Genomic DNA, 26,896 nt, shown 5'->3' with positions numbered 1-26,896 from the left:
AGATTAATGAAGAAAAGCTTGGGAGAATGAAAAACACCAACCAGAATTATGAGAAACAACACCCCAAATTCAGGTGAACACAGAAATCCAGTTTGTAATTTATTCCAGTTCATTAGAAGGACTTTCAACTTCACTAACACTGCAGTGCAGACATTACAGACTAAGAGTCCTTATCTGGGCCCACTCAGAGGAGACCCTTACTGGAGTGTCTGTGTTTTCCTGGAATTATTTCAGACAGTGTCCCTGAAAGGATTGAGAAAATCTAGGCCCCAAAGCCACAGTGCAAAATAATATATTGAGACTTTCACAGAACACCCCAAATTCAAACTGCACCCAAAAATCACAGGAGTTATACAGCTTACAAAGTTGGGTCACATTAATTCTTATTTGTCAGCAGGCTGCCCACAGAATTCCCCTAGGATCTGCACAAGTACTTCTGACTGGACATAGAGAAAGGGAACCCCAAAAGCCATCAGCTGACACATGAAAAAAGAGTCCAAAGGGTTCTGGGCTATATGGTGCCCAATCGAGGAAACTTTGCTTTGGAGGTGCTGGCTTGCCACCCTAACTCTGTCAAAGAGGCCGAGAGAGTACTGCACCACCCTGCCAAAGAAGGAAGCAGAGCTACCTGGGGTCCTCTCTGCCGAGGCGGAGATGGAATTTGCCCGTCCATTCCCATCACTTGCCATGGCGTCCTGCAGAGGTCCTTTGGGGTCCTATAAAAGTGGGGCAAAAAAATAAATTTGGATTAAAATTGAAAATGCCTAAAAAATACTCTTTCTTCCTCATGTGAGGCAGTAAGTGCCGAACACATTGAATGAGGAATATATCCCTTCGGCAATTAAGATAGCCCTTAATCATTGCACAGGCACAGTCTGAACCAAATACATTCCTTATCAATTCAGGGATTGACTAAAGCTCTGACAAACAATCTGGATAGCCAAAAAAGTCAAAGCAGTGAGATCCCTAAAGTTTCTTCATCTGGGAGATAAAACAAGTTCCACTTTTGGTCTGTATTTTTTGCAGGAAGTGTGGCACCAATACTGCCAGGGAACCCATACCCTTCCAAACAGAGTACAGCTTTAGCTTGTAGTGAAAAAAATCTGAGAAAAGGGCAGAAAGACAATCACAACCACAAAAGAAAATACAACATAAGCAGGAAGGACAGCTGCATGCAAGCTTATAGAACTTGAATGCAAAGAGACTACCATGCAGTTTGCTCAGATAGATTATGCAAAAATGCTGAAAATGAAAATGAGAGGAATGATGTCAAATATATCTTGGACTGTAAAGGTAAAAGCAGGGTGACATTTCTGTATTACACAGTATTTCTTGGTCCTATGTTTAAAGCACAAATGCTCCTATAATGATAGTAAAGGAAAATCATATACGCTTTTTTCATACGTATTCCCATTAATGTACAGCCAACCTTCAGAAAAGAAGGCGGGTCTTCCTCACAGTCTCTGCAAGTGATTTGGAACTGCATGTCCCAAACAAAATGAAAATCATTTGTTTCATCTTAGGGAAAACCATTAAAAAAACAAAGCAAAACTGAAACTGTTAACAATATAGCTTTAGTCTTTTAACAAAACAAATCAAAATCCTATTCTGAGGGGTGCAACATGTTATTTTATAGCAACAATGAGGGAAAGAAAAGTAGTAACTACAGGGACAGTTCTTAAATAAAATTCACAAAACAGCAAGCCAAACAAAATGACAAACAATTTGATGCATTTCAATTTCTTCCACTTTCTGAAAAAAAAAAAAACCCTAGCATATTCCATTTCCAATGTTAAGAACCAAAATGCACTAACTTGAGACGTTAGATGAAAATAAAAGATTACCTTTCCTGACAGAGGAGCCACTGCTGGCCTCTTCCTCTGAGCATAACCAGAGAGTCGGTAACAGTAGTGAGGCTTACAGTAGAATTTACCTGCAGATGAAACAATACAGACGGTTAACAACAAGAACACAGGTGTTTAACAAAATACAAATGTTAATCTCAATGCAGCTTATTTTATGCCAATCCCTTTGCTTTGTCTGGTTTATTCACTATGCGCAGCAACAAACACTCTAAAGTTTAACTCCAGCCCTCCTCTCTCCCCCTCCTAGCCAAGTTCCTTTCCATTGGGTGCCCGACAGCCATTTAGCCTAATGTCCTATCAAACACCAAGCAAAGCTGTGAGGCTTGTGTGGTATCACATGCTAACAATGCGGCAGTGTGTGAGGAACAAAGAAATCATCACATGAAAAGCTGGCAGAAGCACTTTTGGAAAAAGCAAGAATGAATACAACCAGCAGAGGAAAGTGGGAAAGGACAGTGTTAACTCCCAAAGAACCATCTCAAAATGCACAGTGACTACTTGTGAAAAGGACAATCAATCAAAGAGTCATTTTCACAATTAAGAGCTTCTGTGATACTACTAATTCAGTATCACCCCAGAGGTTTAAATGGGCTTTCACTTCTATCTGAACACTATCGGGAAGCGAGAACAACACTATTGATTCCCTAATACAAACAATAATAAATAGAAGCAAATTGACAGCACAGTTATCTTTCAGTGTACCTCTATATATCACCATGCTCAGTATGCAGCTCCTGTACTACCATCCTAGTCCTGCAACCTTGCTAATGCATTTCAAACTTACACTTTGATCTTTGCTGCTTCCCCCACTTTCTCTAGACTTGCACAGAGTAGTCTCTAATACCTCTGTTTATGAAGGCAAAGTGACAAACACTCTCTTTTGAGATATCTCTGCTTAAATAAACATTTCTTAATATTGACTCTTGCCAAATACTATTCTCTCAAATTGTCTGTTTCGGGGAAAATTTCTGAAACCGAAAAGATTTTATATAAAAATTCTCGGATTTTCAATGCCTAAAACGAGGCATTGACTGTACAATGCTGACTCATCAGTCAACACAGCTAGATGAATAGTAACAATGTCTGCAAAGCTTTGTTATTTTTCTGTCAAAGAAAACAGAATGAAATACGAGCTAAATTTTCAGCAACAATTATTAGACTAGAGAGGACACCACATACTACTGTTAGGATATGTCTGTTTCATATATATAAAAAACTATTAGGTATGTAAGAATCAATGCTATAGGTGTGCTGAGACTCCAAGTTTTGTATTGCTTCATTCAGAACATAACTAAGCTTGCTGCAGGGGAAATCACTAAAGCTGGTAAGCAAAAAGTATTTCTGCTCATACACCTGATAGAAGAGCTCAGTTTGCTACTGCTAAACTTATAATCAGATATGCAACCATTTTTGAAGGTCCTAAATAACAACAGTGCCCCAAGAATACTTTTTTCCCAAATTTGATTACTAATGAAGCTGTTATTCCTCCTTTTATATGTTGATTTCCAAATTACCATTGACCCCTTTAAACTCGCAAGCCACATTTGCTGACCTTCTAGCTGAGTAATAATGGGCTTTCTATTCCTCACTGAGGGATCAGTTTGATGATTTGAAGATTCTTCAACTCTTTTTGTGACCAAACAAGTCCATTACTCATGATTGCTATACAGTTCATTATCAATATGTGCATTACTTTAGTTCTTTTTTGCCCATTACACCTCAGTGATGTTTCTACAGTCATTATCCTATCTAATGTTTTCAGAGATTCTTCATAGCTACATGCAGTAGCTATCTATCAATTATATAAGATTTTAATTTGCAGAATATTCTGTCGTGTCATGTCAACTTATAATTTTTACTTCACTTTTACCTCAATGGGGAAAAGTACTGATTTTCTATCACTTTTCTACTATTTTGTCTTCTTAAATAGACCCAATATTCCATCACACCTGGTGTAGAATCCTTTACATCTAACCTCTCACTAGTGTTACATCTTTTTTTTTTTTTTTTAACCTGTTTTCCTATAGAGATAGGAGTAAAGATAAATGGCAGCTGTGAGAGAAGGTAAAGGCTTACCTGTCGATAAACATAAAGGCTTATCTGAGATACTTTCTCCTTTATTCTTTCTTCAAAAAATGTGAATTTTCTGACAGATACTGTTCAAAGAATGCAACACACTGCTACCCCTTAAAAGAGAGCTCTCCTTCAAGGAGGTGTAATTTTAAATTATATGTCTTTCAATATGCACATTTTGCACTGTTAATGATGGATTGAGTTTCATCTGCTGCTATATTGTCCAGTTTCTCAGACGTTTTAGGTATATATGAAGCTCCCTTTAACCATGCTAGACTCTGTAAAATGAGCCATCAGCACATTCTGTAATAAGCCATTATCATAGCACCTGATCATAAAGTTCTTATTCTGTTAAATCAAAAATAAATGTGCAGAGCTGGACTGTTGTGATCTCTTCATGAAAAAAAGAAAGCTGTCTCCAACTTGCTATATTTTTAAAATGCACTGTCCTAAGCAGTTTTCTCATTTAACACCACTAAAGTAAGAGTAAAGCATCTAGCCTTCAAAATCAACCTCCAAACCCTTTTAAAGTCCCTAAATACTATTTGTTTCTTTGTCCTCCAGGAGCCATAGCTCCATTATTTTGCTACCAGCATGATCTGGCCACAGGAGAACAGATCTATATAGTTTCAATGTTTTGAGAGTTGGTGTCTTTGGAACAGAAGTTATTCCCTTTCACGGTTCACCAAATCATTTGTAAATGAAGAAAGAGCTGAAATCTCTAAATAGACTTCCGAGTCTGTTAAGACAATTCTGACATAAAGGCAATTTCTCTTACCATCTTCAATATCATAGGCGTAAGATGACAAGCGCAGAGTGGTGGCACAGTATTCACACTTGAAGCAGCTGCGGTGGAAAAACTTGCCTTCAGCACTCAGCCTTTCCATCACGTAGACTCGCTTGTGGCAGAAGTAACAGACATCGCTGCCTCCCACATTTTGGGGGAACTCCTTTTTAAGTGAGCCCTAGACAGAAATAGGCACGAATAGATTTGTATGCGTCCAGTTTCACCACAATTGCATGGCTGCATTTTCTCTTCGTCTGTGTGGACACTGGAGCATCTGGATGCTGCAGTTCCTTTGACAAAACTGAGAGCTTTAGCCAGGACACCAAAAACTAACCTTCACGTCCAGGGAACAAGGTCCTAGGATGTCATGCCTACATGTCAGGAGCAAATTACAGCTCTGGATAGAAGAGTGGGCACAGGTATTACTAATGCTGTCCTTGAAATAAATGCCCAAAGGAGGCATACAATGGAAAAGCAAAACCATTAGAAATCCCTCAAACAACTCTTATACCTACACTATGAGAAAAGGGTATCACCTCCAGAAAACAATAATGCAACACTAGCCCCAGTGGATCAAGCACATCTTCATGAATATGACATGCAGTTTCTCAAAGGTGTCTGCCCAATCCTTGAACGATGACATCAGATTCAAAAATTTGCATGGAAAATGAGGACAAGAGTGAGGACGGAAGGAGAAAGGGAAGTGAAGTCTTTTACAAAGCTACTACAGACGCCAGCAGCTGTAGTTAACAACTGGACACTCACAGCACATCAGATCTACAGTACATCTAACCACAAACACGCATCGTCTTCTGTACGTCTGTGCATCGTCTTACCAGTTCCTTCTTGTCTAGAAGGGTTTTGGGTTGCTCTTTCCTTTGAAGCTGATTGGCTATCTGCTCAGCCAATGAGCTCACTCCGCCTGTGTACATCTTTATATACTTCTACCAGATGGAGGGAATAAAACAATAGGGAAGTGAGAGAAGGAAAAAAAATATATTTTTTTTTTTATGACAACCATAGTAATAGGTTAGGTGGTGAAAAAGTGCAGAGAGGTCAAACCATGCCAAGACAGTGGACAATATGAAGTGAAAAGCAGTAACAGCAAAGCTAGCGTCATCAGTAATCACTACTCCAGATTGCATTAAAAAAAACGGTCTGCATTTAGCATTCTGTAAGTACTCTGGAAATATATGACGATGAGGAAAACAGAGAGGTCTTCTTTTGCTTGTGGGTATTTTTACACCTGGAAACCTGAACATACACACTTCTCGAAGACAAAGCCAAATATAGGTTAAGGCTTTAAGATCCTGGTGAAAGACATATCATACAGCCTAATTCCAAGCGCTGATCACAACTGTGTATGTAGATGCTTAGCAAATGGAAAGAATTCATTTGCAGAGCATTTGCAGAACAGAAGGAAATCCTCAGCTCAGGAACTCAGTGATTAAAAATATTAATTATTTCAGTGCTAAAAGTACACAGGACATTCCGTATATGGAAAAGATGCAAGATGATCATTCAATGCATTACAGCCACACCTGTATACATTTGGAACATATACTTGCTCAGCTTTGCATGTGGCTTTATACTTAGGCTTTTCTTCCTCATAGATAGTGCCAGGCTCCATAACTTTGGATATCTAAAAACCTTCCAATATTCCAAGAAATCTAGGCAGGTTGGCTTTTACTTTAGATTGTATAAAATGAATGGTTGAAAAACATGTTCAATCAGTACAAGAGCAGAGAAAGTGCTTTTTACAGGAAATACTTATCACACTTGGCAGTAATTATACAGTTAAGAAAACTAAGCGGTTACAGCTATGCTAGCTCAATCATACTGCAAATATCATGTAGAGCAGCAGCCAGCACACCAAGCAATGTTCCTTCTCCAGACTAAGAAGCACTATGAATGCTTCTAGCCAGAGTCTTCTCAGCAAATGGGGATCAGAGACACACTCCAGCTTCTGGCAAGTGTAAAATTCCTAGCATAACACTACTCTGAAGGAAATGACTAAAGTCATATCTCAGAAACCCGAGACATACAGCCTATGTCTAGGGTAACTCCACTGGTAACCCCATTACCTACACAGCAGAACTTGTCTGAAGCAAAACAGTTATTTCCTACAACTAATCACACAATGTAATTTCATGAATGTGATTATTAGTCTTTTAAGACATGCAGACATGAGAGCAGCAGGAAGCACTAAAACAGCTGAAATTCACCACTAAATGAGTAATTCTTTTCAGGAATTTTGAAAACAGACCACTCAGCTATCGCTTATCGCTGCTGTTAGTGAAGTCTAATTCCTTAAGTTCTGTGCCACTGAAGTGACTAGGGTTTATTTCTCCTCAGAAATAACTTACACCTACTGCTCTTCCAGGCATGTCCACTGACCCCACCCCAAAATGCAGAGCACTCACTATATGCATATGCAAGAAACACATAATTTGTCTTTTGTCCTTTTCAAGGTTCCTTATTCTTCCTTAGCTAGCACATGTGTTTGTGCGCACACATGCCCGAAGTTGGACTTCACTGTCACATATCACATCTTGTCAAATATTATATTTTAAATAGAGTGCACTGGAAATTTTTACTTTTCTTCCTTTTATCCAATGTTAATCTCAAAATGACAACCAAAATCATCTGGCCAGGAGTTTTCTGTCTTCCTCTAAAAACCAAAAACGTTTGAGGCTGTTTAAGCTTTCTTAAATGGTAAATCAAGCTTTTCCTTGTAAAGCAGGTGCTTTTAATACAATCTTTGTTTTAGCTGAAACCATGTTTCCACTGAACAAGTTCGGATATGAAACTTCCAGTCAACCTTAACTGCAGATGTTCTGTACTTGAAAAAGGATTATGCCAATCTTACCTCACAATATCCCGGACTACTTGGTGTGCGGAAGGAAGTTACTGAATTTTTAATGCTTGGTTCTTGGTTTTGTGTCCCCTCCTGCCTGCCCCTGTACATCGTATCTGGCTTAAAACTGGATTTTAAGTGAAGTATTTTAGCTTTCCTCACTTAGGCAAAGGCCTTCAAGATACACAGCGTTCTGCAACATTTTGCAACTAGTTCATATTCCTAGTGATTTTTCATAAAGCCAAACTGTTTGTTTGTTTCACATTCTGTAGTTTGGCTCAGCATCTCAACAAAAGTGGCAATCAAAACCAAAAAGCTTTACTCTCAAGCCAGAAGACTATCAGCATGAAAAGAACTGATTTGAGTGTGAGATTTACCAGAAGCTTTTTCATTTACATCAAGCCTTAGTTTCAAACTGCTTTATAGCTGAGAATAACCTAACTATGCAACAGGTTGCCTCTGGTTTCTCACTTGTGCATGAATATGCACAGACACTGCATTCTGCAGGTGAAGCATTGCAAGACTGGCCATCTCTTGTGGTATATCCTTGGCTGGTGGGACGGGGTGGAGCAAGCGGACACAGCAGAGTGCACCTGGCAATGCTCAGGCTAGTGCTACCTGTCGAAGGGAGTCAGATGAGGGTGAAGAAGGGCGATTAGAAGAACGGAGGCTAAGGGAGAGCTCCCACTGGTCAACAAAGAATCGGCGAGACGGTTCAGTCTCAGGCTAAAAAATAAAATAAAGATCAAGACAATCACACAACTCTATGGAGGATAAAACAGGAGAAAATAAAAACAAAAACCCAGGCCCTTCTGCCACCTCAAAAGCTTTCATGAAGACTCCCGTAGGAAAACTTGGAAAAAAATGTCCATCATACCTTTCTTTCCCTAGTGAGGCAAAAAGCAGTAACTGTTTATTTTATACACAAATATTCTGTACTTAAGACCATCAACATTCACTCATGTTGCTTTTTTGAAAAAATTTCTTACTTTGCTAAGCTTGCTTTCTCTCACTGTTCTGCTTTTTCTAACAAGAAATTTCCTTTCTTTAAATCCCACATCATAATCTATCATTTTGCACTGTTCCAACATCTGTTTCCTCTTTTTCCTTTCTGCCTGAACACCCTTATCCTTCTTTTCTACTTTGTGTTCTCTCCCCCCTGTATTTTTTCTCTCCTCCTTAATTTTGTATCTATACAGAAATAAAAGTCTCAAATTTTTTTTTTTTTTTTTTTTTTTTTTTTTTTGCAATGTAATGCTGTTAATCTTTTCTACCCTCACAAGGAGCTTTAAAATCCTAGAAAGCAACACAAAAAGTAGGAGGAAGGTGTATATGACTAGATGTTAACTTCTTTGTCATCCTTACAGTTGAGCAGTGAAATGCCAGTTGTGTTATCCACTAGCAAATAGAGACTAATGCATTTAAACTAGTCTTCCTACGTAATCTTTCATGGCTTCCCCTAGATTTCCAATATCCTATTTCAAACCCATGCAGATGTTCACTTTTTCTTCCTGGAGAACAGTTTCACTGATTTTAATGATCAGCAAAGACCGTGTTCCCAAAGAACAGCAATTCAGAAATGACCTGGCTTATAAATTTCCTTCTGACATAGTTTGGTAAAGTTATGCCCACCAGCAAAAACTTTGAGATTGTTTATATTCAAGTCTGAAAAGACAGGTCAAATTTGGATGGTTAACTCAAAACAGTAAAATCTGAAGAAAAATTATGTATATGGTGTTCTCCAAAAGCACTCTCCTATTTGCCAAATGCTGTTGAAGATCTCAACTGAAAACATAAATAGGGTGAGAGACAGAAACTAAAGAATTCACCGTCCAAACTGGCACGGTCCCATATGTCAGAGAAGACACACAGGAGAGAAAATTAAGCACAAGAACAAAACAAAAGTTTCCACTGGAAGCAACAAAAATCTGCACAAGCTGCCAACTTTCCTGTTGGAAGTAAGAATACAGGAAGTATGGAAACAAAACCAGTACCACAGAGCCAGGAGTGCTTGGAAAGTGCAGATGTTCTTGCTTTTAGAAGCAAGGAGAACTCATGAGCAACTGACTGGTAAAAGACAGCTGTGGGATGATCTGATCTGGAGACCCACTAGATTTCAGTTAGCACTCTGAAGCTTGGAGGGTGTTTTTTACCATACTGTTGATATAATGTTTTTTGAAACAGAAATGTCATTTGTCAAGTAAGAAGAAAGTCAGGAACTGGCAGGTATTTTTAACCATATGACTGTGTACAGCAATCGTCACTGTATTTAGATTAATTTTTCTATCCCTCTGACACAGATGTCACCAGTACCCAGTATTACAAACTGATACAGAACACCCAACAGACAGGGCTGTAGTCACCTGATGCCTCACTGTAGGCCTGGGCTCCAGGAGGGCAGCCCGCTGACATGCCCGTTGTTCAACGTTCTCGGGCACTTGGTCATCAGAAAAAAAACGAGGAGATCTCTGCGAGATAAGGAATGAGGAACAAAGTGAACAAATAGGCAAAAAAGCCCCAAAAGGAATAGACCCTAAACTGAAAGCAAGGCTAAAGCCAGAAAAGAAGGTATGAAATTCACATGCAGGAAAGAAAAGCTCCCAATTGAAGACTGTTTTTTCTTCCAATGTGTATTGGATTACTGTTCTAATAAAGTCCTAAATTTAGGCCTCCAAGGCCAAGAAAAAATAGCTGAATTAAACATTATTCACAACTATTCCCACTTAGCACTGCTGCAGCCAAAACCAAACAAGCGCTTAGCCTCTCTCTGGCATTACCATCCAAAAAAAAAAAACCCCACAAAAAACAAACAAACAAAAAAAATCTAATCAAAAGTTGTGGTTTTCTCAGATACAAAAGGAGCTCCATTCTTGGTACTCATTTTGCCACAGTTCTTGTCATCAAGGATTTCCCTTATATATTTAGAACTGGACATACCTGCGTTTTTCAGACTTGTGCACAAAAACACTGTTTTTTAGGGTAATGTAGTTCAGGTCTCATAAAGTCTTCTCTATGATGCTGAGATATAAAAAGTTGAACGCTGAGATACAAAAAGTGAATGTAGTACTTACCAAAGACAGGATGTTTATTTGACAAGACTGGCTGGCTAAAGCAAAGCATAAGACAATCAAGCCATCACAGAAGTTGCCAGTCTTACTTCTGCAGCTTTCACTATCCTACTTGTTCATACTGCACTGTCATGTCAACAGACTCCAGGCACAACATTTGACACCTCTGCTATTTCAGTCGTTCATATCAATCTTGCTAACCTGTTGTATGGTGCACTTTAATGACATGGAAAAAACAATTGGCTTGTGTCCTGCTGTTGGAAGGACAGGACTATCATTCATTGTCACACAGCTTTCAGCTAATGTGTTTGCAGAGATCAATAATAATAAACTAGGAACTACAAACATGCACTCAAGAAGAAACTTCAAGCTTAATCTGTGAGATTAATGCTAAAGAATGCTGAAGTGCTGCTAAGTACTGCTTGCTAATTGTTCTACAAAACCAGAACACAAAAGTAGGTTCACACCCAATTAATGAGAAGCCCTTTTCTCAGATACATTAATAATGCTGCCTATTTTGATCTGCTCCCAGTTCCACCTACTCCTTCCTACTAGATCATTTTCACTAAAACTAGAGCCTATTATAAAGCTGTGGGATTCTGTGTCAATGCAGACACATGCTTATTCATCTTCTACTGCCTGTCACAAAACATTCAGCCCACAACAGTCTTTTGTGTAGGACATATTTTGAAAGTTACAACATTTTTATAGCTGGTTACCATTATGACTTAATTCATTAAATGTCTTAGTGGAATGTCAATTAATTTGTCCATATGAATCCAAACCAACCAACTCTTTTAAGAGCCTCTCTTTCCTTTTCCCATGCTTCTGTGTAATACTGAACAGACAAGACTGTTGAATATTTCATTGTTAAGGCAGCGTGTCAAAACCTCTATACTAAATAATGCCTCATCATTTTTCCTTTTACTCTGGCCTGTAGGAGGCAGGATGGAATGCCACTTGTTTAACGATCCAGAAAGCAAGCAGTGGAAACAATGCAACCATGTTCACACGAATTAGCACAAAACTTAACTCTTCTTGTTCTGCTCCAGCCACGGCATACGCCAGTAAAGAAGTGCAAGAGAAAAAGAAGAATGGGAAGAGCTTAAGTGCTAAACCTGTGGCAAAATAAACACATTTAGCAAACTGCTGATGAAGGCTTGTTAGGCATTTATGTTGGCATCACACAGAAATAATCACTCCTAACTGACTCTCAGCAGTTGCAGCGTGTTAACAGCAGCATTAGGATAAGTGTGTTCTCGCCACCCAGTACATTTGCTCTCTGTATTGCACACATCCATCACTGCACTGTGTCATCAGCATTCATGCCATTTGTTCATGCTCTTTACCCTTTCCTGTCTGGGACTCTGCTCCCCAGGAGATTCAGCACCACGTTCCCAGTTTCTCTGCAGACAACAAATCATGCACTTAATAACAGTCACAGACCACATTCCTAGTCAAAATACTCTTAATCTGAATTTTCTCACAATGCAGGCAGAAAAGAGGCCACAATGATAATATAATAGCTTAATAAGAAGGGTATTCTGAAACTGGTAATAACAACTTGGCTCCTGTAGGGAAAATTTAAAAATCAGTCCATATATATACACCAGGTCAGTTAACCACCATACATTAGCACTATGTAATAAGATTAGTATGATAGAGGCTAAAACACTCAATTCACACTGTGATATTAGATCAAAGGAAGGAAATTGAAAATTTAAAAGAAGTGGCAGAATGAACGCATTAGAAGCACAGAGATATAGTTTTTAAAAGACATCAGTGTAACAAGGACGTAGATCCATCTGACTCTCTATGAGGCCTGGGCCAAGACAATTTCAGAAGAAGAAACTATTCAGAAGGAAAAAAACGTCTCCAAAGGCAGACCCTTCAGTAGGTTCTAGCAGACTGGTTCTGTAGCACAGGAAGTAAAAAAACCCTCAGAGTTAAAGGAAGAAGCTGACAATTTTTAAATTTACTTGAGAAAAAAAGACATGGAAAAAATATTCCTATGGAACACAAGGTGGGAATCAATCAAAGGACACTTGGACCGAGTAACAGGCAGCTATCGTGACTGAACTATGCAAGCAAGAGACACAAGACAGACAAAATATTTGGAGAAGGAGGGAAAATACGAAAAACTAAAGGGTCTTTAGTGACAGGAAGACAAATTTTCCATGTAGAAAATGACTCCGGATTAAACCTCAGCATTTAACTGCCATAGTTTATTTCTCAGTAAACTGAGGGAAAACCTTAATCTCCCATAAAAAATTATCTGTTAGCATCTTCAAAGGACCTTGATGAGAGGATGTTAGCTATCACAATGTCTGATAATCTAATTCCACGTTACACTCAAGTCAGTTCAAATGAACGTTGCTAATGAAAAGGACTGTCCCTATCCCATCTACCTAAAGATGCATTTCTGTATTCTTCCCTGCATCACGCTATCCATAGGGGTACCAGAAAACTAACCACTTTTTTGTTAGGATAGTTTTCAATTAGATCAGTAAGCTGATTTGACTTATCTTGCAGCTGCACAACCTGACACAGGAGAGAGACTGGAGAATGTGTGGTGTAGGGGTGGAATACGTTTGACCACATTAAATGTAACGTGTAACTTCATTCTGAGAAGTCAAAGTAATAAGGCAAGTCAGACTTCATGCCTCAAAATGACACTTTCTAGTTTACTAAAAGGTAACATGCCTTTATGCAGTTTACACGCATGCAAGAGTTCAGTGAATAAATATTTTCCACCTGTGGGGAAATTTATTTGTACAATTCCTATATAAAGTTATGGGAGGTCCATGGAACTACAGCTGCCTTTTATCACCTCAGGATTAATTCAAGATTGATCAGGAAGAAGTAGAATTTATTACTGCAGGAAAAGGGAATAATAAAAAAACAGATACAACTCAAAGAAGTACAACGACCATACACAAGACACAAATATTAAAAGATCAGATAATATTTAGCTAGGACAACAAATACCTGCTCACACACGTCTGGATGCACATTTATATAGCGTGTTCAGAACAGCTCTTCCCACTCCAAATTGAAACTCAGAAACACTGAACACAAACTCTTGAAAGACAAAGGGCTGAGTGCGGGGGAAACAGGACCAAACTGGACATGCCCAGGCCATTACGAGAGTCTCAAAAAGCACTTCATACAAGTAATCCTGAAAGAGTTTCATGGATACAAGGGTAAATTCTCAATCACACTTGTTTAAAGGAACAGTGGAGAAAAGCTGCACTTTCTATCCTTGTGCTACTCCAAACAGACTAACTTTATTTGTCTGAAAAAGTCTTCTGACACTGAAAACCATATACGCAACACAGGATCAAGTTCTAATGCTTAGACAGAAGAACACCTATAGAATTTCTATGGTGCATATACACACTTCAAGGGAAGACCTGGCCCTTGCATTTCACTTCTGTCCTGCTGCTACTCAAAATTGAAAAAGGCTACTGCAATTAAAAATGACCCAGAGTAAAATCTTAGAATCTACACTACATCAGATAATCACCATATTTCTGCTGATCTAATGCCAACCTATGTTTTTAATTTAAGAGATACAAGAACCATATCACCACATCTGAATAAAGTTGAAAATGCATTTGCAAATGGGACATCTGGTAATTGATCTAGTCACTTGTACAAACAGAAATGAAGAGAGAGGGACAGAGCATGCACAGGGAATCACCTGCTGTCTGAGATACGGTGGAGAGGAAGGTGGAGTGGAAGAAGAGAGCATGATCACTTTTTTGGGGCAGGTCCGAGAACGTTCCTTACTCCTCAGCTTTTGTTTAAAAACAGAGAAAGAAAAAAATCATAATAAGGATAGAAAAGCTAAGGTCACATCACAATTGGCTTTGGTGAGACAGGTCACAACCCCAGAAGTGCACTAAATGACTCAAAATCTTACAATCAGTGAAACGTTGGTCTGCTCTCTTTGTGTCACGAAAAATTACTTATTGTTGTGCCCTGAGTTGTTTAGAAATATTCATCCTGTTGGCCTAATCAGTCTTCCTTGGAGTTCATTAGGAAAAAAATCAAGTCACAGCATTCTGTTCTCAGCTTTGGCTCCTTCCTCTCTACCTAACAGAGATTAAACTATCTAAGATAAATTAARCTGTATGGTATCATTCTACTAGAAAAAAAATAACCATTTTATAGCTGAAATGTGGCCACAGCTAATAATCTGAACACTGCACAAGATATATATGTCCTGGTTTGTATGCCAGAGCACATGCCTTTCTAATTCTATAAATCCTCACTATGTACAGTCGTTTTTCCACCACTTCTCTATTTTTCATGCATCTTTTGCCTATTTTCTTCCCTTTTCTTTTGAATCCTTTCCCCAGCATATCTGGAAATAGTTGCACTGCAAAAAGGAACACTTGAGTATCTAAAGCCACTGTTAGACAATCTCTGAGGAAACATAACGAAGTCTGAAGATATTACAGATGTTAATCACTGACCTTATCACTGAGCTGGCACAAACATCTGTTTGACTGTTCTCTTCCACTTCAGCACAAAAATCAACGCTCCTAATTTAAACAGATGTTACAGGCAGTTTAAACTGAGCCATATGACTTTGCACTGAAGTAGGTGAGGAGCACTTATATGCTGTTTCTCAAAATGCTCAGCTGTCAAGCAGACATCTCTAGCAGAAGGGAAATAACATCTTCAACCACTGCAGCTGTTTAGGAACTTTCATCTGACCATGGCCTAATCTGTATTTCAGATTTCAACATTTTCACAAACTTGCACATTTTTCCATGGCAGATAGCAGAACAATGTATAATGAAGTGGAGTAGGAACATGTTCCCTCCAGTAGGATGCATTTCTGAGTATGCAAAGACAAAGATGGCTATAGGAAAGAGAAGGGAAAGATGTATCAACAGATTTAAATATGAAATTATGTAAGAAAAATAACATTCACGGAAATCAAAGTTGTTTTAAGTTCTCTTCCACCGAGATCTCAACTCCTGCTGACAGTGGTCACTTTAGTTATTCATTGAATATCTTCAAAAATCAGAATTTCAAAAAAATAACTTAAAAGAGTTACTACTGCTGCATCTTTACCACCTTGGAAGAACAAGCATCAGAACTCCAAAAGTAGAAAAAATTTGCACAGAAAGACGTGCAATCTCCATCTTATAAGCACCTTTGTAAATCTAAGTAATGAAAGCTTCTCTATTATGCACATACCTTGCTGCTGTTAGGAAACTATGAAAACAGAGAAAAAAAAAAAAAAAAAAAAAAACTAGTGAAGGCTTTTATGCTGAGTCTGGAAATCCAGGGTAAAATTCAGCATAACAGGCTACTCTCCTGTATCATACCCAAGCAGTCAGATCCTTTTCTAGACAGACCATAAGGTGTTCCGATGTTTCATGATGCCTGATGAGATGCTCTTTTCCAAAATTAGCCCAAATGGCTTGGAAAACAATGGAACACACAACGGGAGTTGTTTTTATACAACTAGGAGTTCACTAGAGAAGATTAACCACACTACAAAAAACAATCCAGCTTTTTTAGGCAATAGTGCCATCACATTAAAAATTATAAATATTTTAATTGTGGGTATACACGTAATATCCTCTCCATACATTACTAGCTGCTGCTGCGATGCTCCTAGCAGCGTGAACACATTTTCGACAACACAGATCAGCATTCTCAAGGTGTAGCTCAGTAAAGCAAAATTTCCAACACAATTCCTGAGGAAAGGGCAGGCCACTATGAATGTAGAGAGCTGCACATGGGCAAGGCTTTAATCTTGCTGGTCCTTTCCAGGTATTTCCTTTACAAGAGAGATAGCTTGAAGATCTTGTGATAAAAGTAAAAATTGCTTCAGAACAGAGTCTGCCAGGATTTCTCTGTTTCTCAGAATTATATTATGCCAGCCCACCTCTATAACAGCCTCAGACACATTTTGCATCACAAATTGAAACTGCTGACCTTCTCTCTCTGTTGCCTACAGGGCAAAACAAGAAAATGGCCTTAAAATGATAAGTAAGTATAACTAAGGAAGTCCATCCGACAGACACTGGCAAGTCATAGCCCAACGCAGATGTAGTTTTTCCATCAACAGTTCAGACCACTTCCTGTGCAACTGTCTGGTTTCTCCCCTACTATTAGTCTTGCTGATTTTGCAGTATATTTTCCTCTGCCATACAGCTTCCAAGATGCAGGACAAAACCTGTCAATCACAAGGCCTGAAATTGTCTCCCTCCTCAGAATCCTCCAGTTCACTCTGTCTAATGGAAAGAATATTAGGCACCATCTAGTGTCCCTCAAGAACAGGTTACCATTTTATCCAGTTAGCAATTGCTTTGCTCCTCTTCAAAGGGTTCTTCAAGGTAAGAGGCATTTGCTACATGAAGAGATGCAAGAGAACTCTGTCCCACAGCTTCATGAACAGTTCTTTGTAGTTAACATAAAGTCCTCCTAAAGAGCTTATAAGGAGCAGTATTATTCCTTTACATCATCTCCAGGAACATGTACTGCTACCCAGCACCAATTTCACTGTAGATTCTGTGGCCTATAAAATAGCTTTGTGGCTGGAGTGCCTGGTGTCACTGTAGACAGCCACTGCAGTACTGCAGCAATGAGCATTCTCAAAGCTATCAGATTCTGCTGTGCCTCAGCAACCAGAATTAGGACTCTCAGGAGCCAGCTGAAACATCGCTTCAGTAACAACTTCCAACAGGACAGATTCAACCATTCAAACTTGGCAAAGTTGGCTCCTTGCTTAGCGGCTGGCTTTCTGCCTCAGCTGGTCTCTGAAAAAAATTCTCCTTTATACTCTTACGGTTTTTGAACTAAGACAACTGATATCCCTTATTTTGCCAGGCAAGTACTCAGGAACCTTTGGAATAGAGACCATATCAATCTTCTCTTTGATCCTACTGTATCCTGCAGAATTTGCATCCTTGAAACACGTTTCTACTCTTCTCCATTTCAACTGTCAGATGAAAAGCACAACAAAATCCAGCACAAAAGCCGGACCCCAGAACCCACTACGTTCTGTTGACACAGTAAAGTTTATCAAGGAAAAGACATATATCATAGATGACATGATATGCTTAATCTCATTGATTGGGAAAATTGCTTATGTATTTTCTGTTTGTTTCCTTTTTTCCTAAAAGAAAAATTTAGAAATACCTCAGACAATAAAACATTTATACTAAGTTGCATCTATCAGCAAGATTTCTGTTCAAATATCCACTGAAACCCTGGGAAGTTGAAACTGGTGTAAAAGGACAGGAAAACTTTGACTGCTAAGTCCTCCTGAAACATTAAACCACACATCATTGCCAGATGAAGATTCTGTTTTTATTCATTATTAATCAAATGATTTAAAACAACGGTCTCATGCAAAGGTGCTGGAAAACAATAGTTTAAAAATAGGATAGTGATAGCTGCTATTGAGCGCAGGCACTGCATCATATTCATAATGTATTTGTTTACCTGTTTCCACTGGGGCACAGAAGCAATACGGCCCTGTTCTCTTCTGCTGGATGGTTGGTTGTGAACACGTTCTTGGTAAGGCAGAACAGGCTGCTGCATGCAGGTTGTAGGGATAGGAGTGGGACCAGGGAGGAAAGATAAAACAGCAAAGAAAACTCAAAGAAAGCCAAAGGAATGGGAGACAGAATCAGACAGACACACATTTAAGAGAAAAAAAAATGGATAGGGAGAATTAGCAAGTAAAACATAAAAAGGGAAAAGACATTAACAAAAATGGAAAAATAGACTTTTTTGGAAAATTCTTTTATTTTCATTGTTTCTTCAATTCAGCCTGTTTATCGCAGCCAGTATGCGCTGACTGAGGAAACACGAAACTGGCAAAGAATAAGATAAATGCCATCCTTTTGAGCTTCTATTATCCTACTGACACTGGCAAACAGCTTTTAAGCAGCTAGGTCAGATCCTGGTCACAATCTAGCCATGGCAGCACAGAGCTTGGCATAAGCTGTGAAGCAGCAGGGCAAGAACCCAGGCACTTAAGCCATACTGAGCCTTAAACTGCTGACACTGCACTGCTAGTAGCATCTTGGAGTGACTCAGTCCAACTGCAAAGAAGACTTTCTTGCAACTGCAGTAGTTCAGATACCATCCTGAATAACCAAGAGTCATCAGGAAGCCTCACTTGGAATCATACAAATATCTTGGATTACAAAGAAAATCCCCTGCATTTATCTGTAGTGCTCACTGATACATAAAAATACTGAGGTCCAGTTCACAAGAATGAAAAACTGGCATGAAAATCTTCAAATAAGAACTTAAATGATAGTTCTTAAACATTAGAAGTGAGATGTTCCTGGAAAGCTTTTCAATGACAATAGTAGTTATGAAAGAAATCTAATTGTTTTTAAGATGTTTCTGAAAGAGATTATATAACACAGAACCAGCACTAACAACGAATTAGACTTCAATCAGGAAGTTCTTCACCGTCTCATACTCCTAAATCAAGAAATTTTCCTCTTTTGCATAAGCTTCAATCTTACTTAGAAGAGCCTTTGAAGTAGAAGAGCTCCATTAGCATCCAGCCTTGAGGAGTGTTACTATTAGTGTCTCACTGCTCTACACAATAGAGGGTTTCTACTACTCATCTCCTACCTGTCTCCGTAAGCTTGAAGACTGCACTGGTGCATTCTCCTCAAACTTGGCCAGTAGCTGGGTTGCCATGGACTTCACTTTGTTCTGATTCCCAATGGCAGCATCGATTCTTCTCTCTGTCAGGGCGCTCACCAGCGTGGGTCTTTCTTCTCTGTAGCTTCGAGGAAGGTCCTCCTAACAACGAAGAGAGCGAAAACTTAACAGATCCATCCAGATCACCTTTTTCCTCTCTTTCCTTCTTCTATAAAGTGTTTCTAACACTGTAGAATTTTCTTTCTTTTGCAGGTTATCAAGTTTTGATAAAGTTTCCTTATCTTTCCAAACTTCTTTTAAGATACATTTACCTATCAAAGAGATCACAGCTGAAATACTCCAGGGAATATACTGGCATAAAGCAAAAAGCAATCTTCAAATCCTCACTGGCAATTCAAAGTTCTAAATTTTAGTGCACCTGTACCTATTCAGCTATATAAACTTGAACTGGAGGAGTGCCTTGTGGACCACACTGGATATGTATGTACTTTTGAAATGAGGAAGCTAAAGTTTTAACATTAAATTTCTGATTCCATTGCATCACTTTACTAAATTAGGATTTTATTCTTGGCATCTGCATCAAGTCAAAGTAAATTGCAATCAAGACAAAATATATGGGAACTGCAACATTTAATTTCTAACATAGTACTCTCTCATAAGCACCTGTAAAATATTTGTACTATAGATATGACAAAGCATAATCTCTTAAGACGAACTGACTTTTGTCTAAAAAATTTCATATAAATCTTGTCTGGATATAGAAAATGCAAGGCTTGAAGTCAGAACAAGAGACCTAACACATATATATTTTTCTCCATAACACTTTCCCATTCTAATACTTACATCCTCAGACTGACTTGTTTTCCTCCTCTTTCCTGCACCATCCAGTTCCTTTTCCTTTTTGTCCTGAAAATGGGAGGAAGAGGAAAAAAACAAACAAACAAACAAACAAAGATAAGGATTCTCATACCTTTCTGGCCTGAGACAAATGCCATCAGTATGTTTATATAAGCTTTGCAAGACAATTAATTAATTCTCTAGGTTTATTTGTTGAAGAAAAGGGAGAGGGCAGGTTTCTGATGCTTCTTAGAGGATTTCTTGCCTTCATGTTGGAAATTCTACCTGACATTCTTCAAAGCTTTCAATGAATTGAGAACTGAGTACTGCTTATGTTCTAATACAAAACATATCCCCAAGTTCTAGCACAAGTTTAGGATTTTAAGACTGTAGCAAATCATTCATTGAGAGTACATATTACCTATGTAATTCTGCAATTAGAAAGGTTATGCATTGTCCTATGCCAATAACTGACGAGCACATGGTCTTTTGTTGACAGACAGCAGATACGCACTCATGCATCCATTTATATTAACACTTATTTGGACAGCAGCCTAGCAGACAGAAGTGTTATCAGGACTGTGGCACAGTTACCTTTGGGGTACGTTTCCGAGAGATACTTTGTCCCAGTTTGCTGAGAAAAGAGATAGGAGATTTGGTACTGGCAATTAGGGCAGCTTTTTCTTCTGCATTCAGGTCCAAACTGTCTGTTAGCAAAAATAGGTGGGACAAGGGAATACCAAGATTTTACTTCTGTGGTGCCATTATTAAATACACATTCAAAAAACTCACTAACTTTTAATATATCACTCTTATTCTGTACATTCCCTGTACAACATAATTATAGACTCCAAAATGAGTAGGTTTCTTAGCATTTTGCCAAAAATCAATTCTCCTTTATAACTACCCAGAAAAAATACTGTGTTTGTTTATTCTATGTACTTCCTTATTCATAGACCATCAGGACCAATATTAATAAGACAAATTCAGAGCTTTGGGAATAATACCTGATATACACTATATTTTAAAAAGGCTATCAAACATACAACTTTCACCAGAACAATGGCTTTGAAATAGATGCATCTTAAGGTGTATATTAAGATTATCAGTATCAGAGAAAAGGCATAAATAGCATTATTAAGATTTGAAAGGAGGCAATATTCACTTATGCTAGACATTTACATCTTTCAGTTCTACTCAAGGATCTTTCGGCCCTCCCTTCCATTGGCTTGAGTTACTCCCACCATCCAAGCATAGTAAACAATAGATACAAAACTTGGCCAGTGCCTTGAAATTAACTACTAAAATCAACTGCTAGCAATGCATCCCACGACCAGAGACACACGAATCTCTAATAATAGCAAGACAGCACAAAAGTTGTGCTAGATATTCTGAAGCGAATTTAGATCTTTTGAGGACATTATTTTGCACTCATTAACTCCTCTTTTTGCTTCTGATGCTGCTAACATAGTCAGCATGAACAAGAGGGCAACTTTTTGTAGTGTAGAATTAGTGGATGACAACTATGAACTCATGTGGGAGAAGCACAAAGATAACTGGAGTGCCCAAAAATCATTCTGTAGCTCTCTTCAAATCTGACAGACCTGCCCCAAGCTTCTTACCACTAGAGGGGATGGTGTCTTTGAACATCTCATAGAACTGCGTGAGGTACATCACCATCGACAGTTTATCTGGCTCTCCAACAGATGCCATTTCCTTTCCAGTCATAATGGGAGATATTCCAAACTCTTTTTCAGAGATGTCAAAGGCCAGCTGGTTATTCTTCTCCACATTGTGCTCATCCAAAGAATCAAAGTCTCTGCAAAGGGCAAGAAGAGGGCATGTACTGAATCAAGCACAAAAAGTCTTTTGAAAGAACTCAGAGACTCATCTTCCGTTTCTATTCTGAAATCCCAGAATTTTCTCTCAAATTTATTTGCAAATGTCTTTTTATATTGCAGAGTTTATGTCATTTAACTTAATTAGGGTGAATGGTGTCTCAAACATACTCTTTTTTCATTCATTGCTCTGCAAACAAGTTTTTGTTCTTAAGAACTTTATTTTCCTTTGAAACACATCTTCACAGCCTCCTTTGCAAGCAATTTCTCTGAAGATTGTATTATTTTCCCCTATGTAAAATCTTCTGTGTGCCTGGAACTAAATGGTATCTTCCCTATTGTCCCCATTTTTCTTAACTGATCCGCATTTTAGTTCTATTGGCTTTTCCAAAACTTACTATTCTCACTTGAACTCTCACAAGCTACATAGCTTTTTAAAAAGAGTAAGTAGCTCAGGTTATCTTTATTGCAACAGAGAAGTAACTCAGCACACACAGAAGGGAATAACCACATAATTATTTAGCATACTTTACACTGGATTATGTCTTTAATTACACTACCAGCATGTATTTTTTCTAATGTCCCTTCAAGGATTTGAGGTCATTTCACATTTCAATTGAAGTACCAGAGTCTTTGCTACTTATGCCTGCCAAAGTTTTCCCATTCTAGAATCTGGGCACTCTGTTACCCAATATATAATGAAATAGGAAAGCCTCTCTCATTCATTCAATCAGCGTGTTAGTGCACAAACAGTAGCAATGACTCTATTCAGACTGTAGGTCGCTAATTCTAGAAGAGGCATCCTGAAAGTCTTCAGAAGGAGTTACATCAAACTATAAAAGGCTAAGTCGAGATTTGTTCAGAAGAGATTTAACTGAGGCTATCAACTAATTTCACAAAGAAAACAGTTCTCAAATAATAATGAACTCCAATCAGCACCAGTTTGCAGTTTAATTCTGTCAAATCATGTAGAAGAGAAAATGACAACACATTTATCTTGATATTCATCAAGCCTTTATGACCATCCACTCTGCTAGTGAATCACCATATGTTAGCTTCTATCAAGTTTAATTTAATTAATTTTAATCCATTTTCTTCAAAAGTCACAAATGCATTGCCTAAGTCTCCATACTACTATTTCCAAATATGACTAACATTCTTGTCCTTCCCCGTTCTTCAACACAGTTTATCACTTACATTAGGTCTGGACGGTATCTGTGGATAATGGCACACAAAGCTAGGCCACTTTTCCATGACATTGTGAGATCTGTCACATTTACACCAGCATATCCATCAGTCTGCCTCTGGCACCAACTGAGCAATTTACTGGAGCGAGCTACAGACTCTGTAAGAAATCATGATTTTAAAATGGAAATGCACAAAATCTCTTTCATGAATTCTAACTATGTCATAAAAAATGTATCAACAAACAAACTTGCTAAAAGGGTCTTTGCGTAAAGAAGCAGCTCCCTCAACAAGGGACAATATAGGGCAGATTTAAAAAAAAAAAAAAAAAAAAGACAATCACATTTATTTTACATCCAGGAAAGGACTTTTCATTTGCTAAAAAGTAATTATTCAAGTTGTAACTTGCCAGGCATTTCACCTCAAATTTTATAAAAGAGCCATAAAAATTATAAAGCAGCCAAAAAGGCTTGTTTTAAATAAGATCAAAAGGACATACAGTAGCACAATACTCTCTAAAGCCCAGATACACTATTTCTAATGGAAGAACTACAAATGTACTTCTGCAAATTCTTAACTTCTCTTGAAAGTTTTCCAATTAAGTACTGACCTGTTTTGACCTTGCCTTACTGCAAGAGTTGACGAGATTATAGCCCAAAGGCACATTGTTGTAGGCCAAAGAACAAATCAAAGACTACATAACTATAAAACAGTGAAAGGGAGGTTCAGCAGCAAAATTCCATTCTGAGAGTCACTGAAGACTATCTGCACATCCAAAGGCAAGGTATGCAAAAGAAAAAGTTCAACATACCCCTCTGGGTACAGGACTAGCAGTCATTTAAACACTTAACCACAGCCTGTCTAACTTCCAGAACAATGCAAGTAAAGCAACATTTCATTTAGTTAAGCTAAGAGATGAGATTTAGTAAATGGACATGAGAGACTGCATTAGGAGAAATACGTTCTCTTATTTTTGTAAGAATTACGAGTTTGCTGCTGAAGCGAATTCAGGCTAGATTTCCATGCTCAATGTAATGACATTGTTAATGGATAAAGGAAGTGAAGAGAAATACTTGTATATGCACATACGTTTAGAAATATAACAGCATTATACAGCAACGGAAATTAGGCAAACAAAATGCATTTACATTTTAATTAAAACTTGAAAAACTGGAAAAATTAGACTGTTAGCAAAAGAATTGCTAGATACTTTTTCTAAACCAAAAGAGACAGGTTAAACAAGACTCCAGAGCCCCACAGCTCTGTGTGTCCTGCACTGATCCAGCTCCAGAGTACCAAAAGGAATGAAACAATAACCAGACCTACCATTCCGAGTCAGCTTTGGTGTTCTGGAGTTCACAAAGTTTTCTATTTCCAAGTGAATGTCTTTCAAGTCTCCTGTATTATATAAGTGACGCACCTGAAATAACGCAGAAGATTAAAAATGACCAACATGCAATGCGCTCAGGACCCATATAGAATGAATAGGAAGAGAAGAAGAAGCAGTTCCAAGAATGAATGAAGGAAGACAAGTACACTCACACAGCAGAAAACTCTAGCTCAAAAACTTCAGAACAATGAGGAATAGCTCGTCAGTGCTGAACAGTCGAGCTGGCTTCTGCTGCTCAGTGGATACCAAATTGCAGCAACAGATAGCTATATTACATTACTACAAAGAAAATACACGTATACACACACAAATATATGTATTTCAAATATCACTGCAATATGTTTAAAACTGTCAAAATCAAAAACATACATGATAAAAAAGCATGTTTTTAAGGCTTCTAAAAAAGCCTACATTAAGAGGATCTTGGTAGCATACAGAGGTCTACTTCTGATGGATAGCATTCAGCTATCAGCATTCAGCATTTTACTGCTTTGAAGTTGAACAGTCACAGTCAAGTCAGCACCAAAACATTAGCGTAGTTTAATCTAAGGAAAGACTATGCAGATTACAAGCACTTAAAAGCACTCTTCATCCAATTACCTGCTGTGGTCGCAAAAAGTTGACGTTGATATTGGGATACCGGGTGGCAGGATCAATGCTATAATGGCTGAAGTTTTTACTCACATTCTCAGGGGTTGTCTGAGGCAATAGCCTATAAATGCTTTCCCTTTGGAAAATAAAAAATAAAAGTATTTTTTTTCAAGAAATGCACCACTACTAATACCGTTAAGTCAATCTCGGCGAGATAGAACATTCAGATCCGAAAACTGGCCACTTCAGGTATCGAATAGCTAAGATTCAGTGTAAGCATATTAAAATCTGCAATTTAATACAACTCTGGAAATCAAAAGAAGGGAAGAAAACATTACACTGATGCATGACTAAAGGGTTCCCCAGTACAATGACATACTGAAGCGATTTGGAAAGAGGGACATGAAGAGGTTGGAGCACTTGTCCTGTGAGGAGAGGTCAAGGTAACTGGGTTTGTTCAGCCTGGAGAAGAGAAGACCCAAGGGAGATCTTATTGCTGTCTGCAAGTACCTAATGGAAAGGTGTCAAGAAGACAGAGACAGACTTTTCTTGGAGGTGCACAGCAATAGGATAAGAGGCAATGGAGACAGGTTTGAACACAGCAGACCCAATTAGATACAGGAAAAAAAAATTTCATCGTGAGAGTGGTCAAACACTGGAAAAGGTATCAAGAAAGGCCGTGGAATTGCCATCCTGGGAGATACTCAAAACCTGACTGCTCACAGCCCACAGCCCTGAGCAACCTGATCTAACTGGACACAGGCTTAAGCAGGATGCTGGACTAGGTGACCTCAGAAGTTCCTTCAACCTAAATTGTTCTATAAATCTATGATACATCAACAGGATACCCACTTCTGGAATATTTTCAGGTTTATTTACCCCAAACCTAACACACCAGAAATAAACAGTCCACAGAAAGACAACATAAATTAGTATTAGATAAAATGGTAAAGTTATATGAACAGCTGAAACTTTTTAGAGAAGATACATGTATGATGAAATACAAATGATGAATGGTATGGTCAAAAAAAACCAATCATAATGTCCCTGTTCAACTTCTCACACTGACAGCAAGAGGATCTATGGAAACAACATAAACCACAACTTATGCCAAAAGATTATAGTCTTCAAAATTAATTAGACTTTGATATGGGTAATGAGAACCACAACATTACTTCAGTTACGCTAAAAATATTAACACAAGCCTTTGTGAAAGGGAATATAAGACAAACTCTATTTGGTACAGAAAAGGAAAGGAATAGTCTGATTTCCTGTTTCTGACCAACACAATCATATAAATCACTGTACTGTATTTTACACGATTGTGTAAGGCACAATCAGGCAGCTAAAGAGCAGATTAAGTTCCACATTTGGAGGTCCCTTCCAACCTATATGATTCTGTGATTTCTGCTTTTAAATTACACAGTGATTGTTCTCAAATTAGAAAATGAGAACTGAAGTTTTATTTAGTAGTTACAGAATAATTAAAACATAATTACTAAAATAAATGTGGCACAGCAGAATTATTGGCATACAATAGACTAAAAGGTAATTGTATTGTTTCCAAATTGTAAATAAATTCTGGTTTAATTTACTAATTCTGCTACTCTATAAAGAGTACATGACTCACTAACAAGCCTACTGAGTTCCTCCAACATAAAAATAACATGCGTACAAGTCCCCTGAAATGTGACAAGTTGAAATATTCAATTCCCCCAGTAAAAGAAACTGAATTGATCCGACCAGG

General features: G+C 38.2%; 1 protein-coding gene across 1 annotated transcript in view; it reads right to left on the bottom strand.

The window, feature by feature from the left end:
- The window catches only part of MICAL3 (microtubule associated monooxygenase, calponin and LIM domain containing 3), a 182,787-nt gene that overhangs the window by 68,796 nt on the left and 87,095 nt on the right, over window positions 1–26,896 (bottom strand). The window contains exons 12-27 of the mRNA XM_085324197.1: window positions 25,159–25,285; window positions 24,495–24,588; window positions 23,181–23,328; window positions 21,768–21,964; window positions 20,740–20,852; window positions 20,152–20,214; window positions 19,276–19,449; window positions 18,124–18,216; window positions 14,354–14,449; window positions 12,000–12,056; window positions 9,946–10,050; window positions 8,201–8,308; window positions 5,562–5,669; window positions 4,717–4,903; window positions 1,845–1,933; window positions 629–716 (exon numbers count right to left, since the gene is read on the bottom strand). Coding sequence (XP_085180323.1) covers window positions 629–716; window positions 1,845–1,933; window positions 4,717–4,903; window positions 5,562–5,669; window positions 8,201–8,308; window positions 9,946–10,050; window positions 12,000–12,056; window positions 14,354–14,449; window positions 18,124–18,216; window positions 19,276–19,449; window positions 20,152–20,214; window positions 20,740–20,852; window positions 21,768–21,964; window positions 23,181–23,328; window positions 24,495–24,588; window positions 25,159–25,285 — 1,847 coding nt within the window. The remainder of the gene's footprint in view (window positions 1–628; window positions 717–1,844; window positions 1,934–4,716; window positions 4,904–5,561; window positions 5,670–8,200; window positions 8,309–9,945; window positions 10,051–11,999; window positions 12,057–14,353; window positions 14,450–18,123; window positions 18,217–19,275; window positions 19,450–20,151; window positions 20,215–20,739; window positions 20,853–21,767; window positions 21,965–23,180; window positions 23,329–24,494; window positions 24,589–25,158; window positions 25,286–26,896) is intronic.

This window comes from Rhea americana, unplaced genomic scaffold (assembly GCF_003343005.1).
Source record: "Rhea americana isolate MKP2758 unplaced genomic scaffold, rheAme1 scaffold_9, whole genome shotgun sequence".
In the NCBI taxonomy this organism is placed as follows: domain Eukaryota; kingdom Metazoa; phylum Chordata; class Aves; order Rheiformes; family Rheidae; genus Rhea; species Rhea americana.
The sequence above is the reverse complement of the archived record's forward strand: the minus strand, read 5'-3'. Positions and strand labels throughout refer to the sequence as shown.